Genomic DNA, 3,963 nt, shown 5'->3' with positions numbered 1-3,963 from the left:
TGAGGGTGAATTCATCAATCAAAATTTGGCTTCTCTGATCTCCTTTCTTTAAACGCCTAAGTCTCATGAATGCAATTGTCGCGAGCTGCTCATAACTGTGAAAAATATGAAGAATGCTTTGCTTTTTTAAGGGGAGTTACATAATCATTGCTCTTTCGGCATTGCATCACTTGCTTAGGCTATTGTGCCAACTCATCATTGTGCCAGTAGCCCACAAAGCTTGCGCCGTCGACTCCCCAGAACTGGCCCTACCCATGCTTCTTGTCCCTGCTCCAGAACCCTTTCTGTTAGTCGCCATTGGCATAGAGATACTTACCGCAGTCCTCTTTCATGCCTGATACGATTTGCCCCTCGTAAATATCTCCATTATTATAGTATACTTTTCCATTCACCAAAGCATCCCCGCACCAGTCGCCCTCTATTATCTATTTATTGATGAAATAGTATCTGCCAAAGCCGACACGCACTCCTTTCCGATACTCGCCTTCATATCGGTCACCATTTTGGTAGAACATTGTGCACTATTTGCCCATGATAACATCGTTGACCCAAGTGCCCGTGAAGATATTGCCACATCGATACTTTAGCACACCGAGCCCATTTTTCATGTTGTTCTAATAGATCCCGACGTGGATATCACCCGACTTAAATGTTGTAGATCCCTTGCCTTCTTTTTTGTCCTGCCGGAAATAGCCTTCATAAAGTTCCTTCTATAGATAGTGGTATTGCTTGCCATAACCATCCCTTTTGTTATCCTTCCATTCGCCCTCATACCAGCTCCCATTCATAATCTTTAAGATTCCAAAGCCATTTCTGGCACCCTTTTGAAACTCACCTTCGTACCTGCTTAAATTGTCGAAGATATAAGTGGCCTGACCGCTAAGTAGATCGTGATGCCAAGAGCCCATGCATTTATCTCCATTGGAAAACAGCAGGATACCTGCCCCATGCCTAACTTCTTAGCCTTACCCCGCAATGAGAATCTGGCCAGTATAGACATCCTTTTAATACTCGAGCCTTTATTTGAAATTTGGTCTGCTTTAAACGTAAAAGGTACTTTGATGATATTGGCTCGATTTACTACTGCCAGAATGAATTCAGAATATACTCGTTCTCTTTGCGCAGTTTCTCTTTTATATGCTGCTCCTTTGAAATCATTTCTGATTACGTAGTCTCTTCAGCCTTAAAATACGGATGGAGACTGGTATTCTTCGCATTTTGGCTATAGTTGCTTAGATCATGATTATGGTTGCTTTGATGACCATCATTTATGATGTGATTAATTCTACGATTTGCAGTATGATTGAGATTGTTCTTGTTTATCCGATTTGAAGGCACAGTGAAATCATACCCAATATTGAGAACCCGATTGGGATTGACAGTCACGCAGAACTGATCGCACGCCTTGACATTTTCAAATGCTTTCTATAGTCCTTTATTGCTCTTATTGGCACTCTTATCGAGTAGACTATATTCCAATTTGAATTTGCAGTTGATTTCAAATGATCTCTATTATTCATGTTTGTGCTGTGAGCTCATTTCTGGTCCTGGCGACGATTCAAGCAATAAATTATATTAATGATATTGGAATATTATATTAGTGATGCCTGCTCGATTGTTTTGAGTGCAAGAGTCTGATTGGAATACAGGCTGATAAGTTGGCCTTTTTATTAAGTGAACTCAAAAATGAGAAACGGACAGACAATGCTCGATATTCTGAGCAAAACTCAGGGTTTATCGGCTCCATAGCAGTGGTTACAAGCACAGAGGAGATAAGCTATAACAGACATTAAAGAAGCGAATACTTGAATATTCATAAATGCAAGTATGTAATAAGAGAATATTGAATATATATTATTGTGAGTATGCGAATATTTATATATGTATGGGAATATATGCCGATATTCATATTATTTATGAATTTATGATTAATAATTAATATTGTATTTCAATGGTCAAGATCGCCAAGAAGGGTTCCCAAGATCCTGTTGACTCGTCTCTGCAAATGAAAATCAGGCAGTATTTAGTGATGGGCAGGAAGACCCCCACAGAGCAAGAGGCCAACCCTAAGGTCTATGCTATCCGTCTCTTTGCACCCAATGCCGTCGTCGCCAAATCGAAATTCTGGTACCATCTCAGGAGGCAGCTCAAGACCAAAAGCGCTCAAGGCCAGATTCTTTCTGTCAACGAGATCTTTGAACGCAGACCAAATCACATAAAAACTTTTGGAATCGTCCTCAGATACCAGTCCCGAACTGGAATTCATAACATGTACAAAGAGTACAGAGACATCTCGCTCAATGGAGCAGTCAGCCAGCTCCATATGGAGATGGCAGGAAACCACAGAGCCTCTAGGGATACTATTTCTATAATAAGAACTGCAGTTTTGCAGAGCAAAGATGATATCAGGAGGCCTAAATCGCACCTTTTCAGGGAAAACGGATTAAAATTCCCCATTGTCAGGACCACACCGAGAGCCAGCCAGAAGAGATACAGAAAAATCTTCAAGGCTAACAGGCCCAACACCTTCAAGCAATGATCTTTGTAATCTATTTAAACATCTCATAATTTACTTATGCTATCTAAAGCCCCCTTTTGTTCTCATACTCATCTTCATGCCAATCAAAGCATTCAATATAATGAATGGTCTCCGAACTCCTTGCTGAAGTTTAAAATTAAATGGATGTTTTCTGAACATTATTGAATACTTAATAAATAATGATATTTATAGATGTTTAAATATTCTATCGTGTGAGATCTCAATCGAAGAGGCCACCCATTCCTCCATCATCTTCTTCTGCTGGAGGTTCTTCCGCTTTGGGTTCAGGTGCTTTTTTACCTTTATCTTCTTTTGCTGGCTTGGGGGCTTATTGTTTACTTTAGACAGCCGGTCCTGAAGCGGCGAGGGCCTCAAGCTCAGGGATTTTGAATCTATAATAAATAAAAGTTGTACCCTGACTCGATGGACAAAGCCGCAATGTTCTTGAAACTGTTGGCAATCATGAAGGGGACTGTTGCTTCGATGGGGTATCCTGCTGAAAGAGAGAGACCAGCCAGGTTCTTGATACCGTTTTGAAATTTAGTCAAAAGAGATGATGGATCAATGTTGATGATTTCGTCACCGAGCATAGTTCCTTCATCGTAGACGTGAGTAATCTTGATACCGTACTCAAAGGGCTTCAAGTTGAGTTTTTTTAAGAGTGCAGCTTCTGAGGCTTTGATTTTCTTTCCCTTGGTGCACACTTTGAACTCCTTGGTGATTTCAATTTGACCCTTGTTGATCTTGGTGGAGATGTTCAAGGCGTGGAAGAAGTTGATTTGAGATGGGTCAAGACCAGTTGGCCCTGGAGCAATTGCAAAATCGATGGGAGAAAGGACACCTACTCTCGCTTCAGTGGGCACTTTGTTGGCTTCAAGCTTCTGCTTGAGTTCGAAGACTGGTGCATCAGTGAAGATCATTGCAATTTTATCCTTCAGGAGTGGGACAAGTGCCTCAAGCTCAGGAATCTTTCCTCCAAATTGTGTTGAGAGGTTTTTGAATTCATCTTCTTCGATTCCGTGAGTTCTCATCTTAATGATATACTTGGTGAGGGTATTCTTGTTAATGACGAGGCGAGCATCATAAGACCTCAAAAGCTTTCGGATTTGATGAATTTGGGACGAGCCGACATTGGTGAAGTTGGCAAGGATAATCTGTTTATGATTTCCGAAGAGTTCATACAATTCCTAAATGATAGCAGCCTTTTCAGCCCTGTTCTCTGTGGCCATTCCTTTTACAATATATTAAAATACATTCAATTAATTAAAATGACTTTTAATTTAAATACTATGCTATAAATTAGATTTAATGCGTATTGATAAAGATTCGCCTATTGGGGTTGGGGTTGGGGTTGGGGTTGGGGTTGGGGTTGGGGTTGGGGTTGGGGTTGGGAAATTTCAACGTTGTTGTGCTCAACAAAGCCG

General features: G+C 40.8%; 2 protein-coding genes and 1 pseudogene across 2 annotated transcripts; 1 reads left to right on the top strand and 2 right to left on the bottom strand.

Annotated features, from left to right (window-relative positions):
- Positions 1-425: 425 nt before the first annotated feature.
- LOC148298563 (uncharacterized) lies at positions 426-908 on the bottom strand. The gene is made up of 3 exons (XM_088276789.1): positions 775-908; positions 641-680; positions 426-521 (listed from the first exon to the last, which is right to left on the bottom strand). Exons 1-3 carry the CDS (start codon positions 906-908, stop codon positions 426-428), a joined length of 270 nt encoding a protein of 89 aa, XP_088132915.1.
- A 1,043-nt stretch (positions 909-1,951) lies between these two features.
- Positions 1,952-2,539, top strand: LOC148298562 (large ribosomal subunit protein eL20-like). Its single transcript, XM_088276788.1, has one exon. It carries the CDS (start codon positions 1,952-1,954, stop codon positions 2,537-2,539), a length of 588 nt encoding a protein of 195 aa, XP_088132914.1.
- A 392-nt stretch (positions 2,540-2,931) lies between these two features.
- LOC148298561 (uncharacterized) lies at positions 2,932-3,753 on the bottom strand (annotated as a pseudogene).
- Between the last annotated feature and the right edge of the window lie 210 nt (positions 3,754-3,963).

This window comes from Brachycentrus maculatus, unplaced genomic scaffold, assembly GCF_059751285.1.
Source record: "Brachycentrus maculatus isolate JH-2025_06_01 unplaced genomic scaffold, ASM5975128v1 h1tg001873l, whole genome shotgun sequence".
Classification (NCBI taxonomy): domain Eukaryota; kingdom Metazoa; phylum Arthropoda; class Insecta; order Trichoptera; family Brachycentridae; genus Brachycentrus; species Brachycentrus maculatus.
Note: the sequence above shows the minus strand (reverse complement) of the source record. Positions and strands in the feature narration are given on the sequence as shown.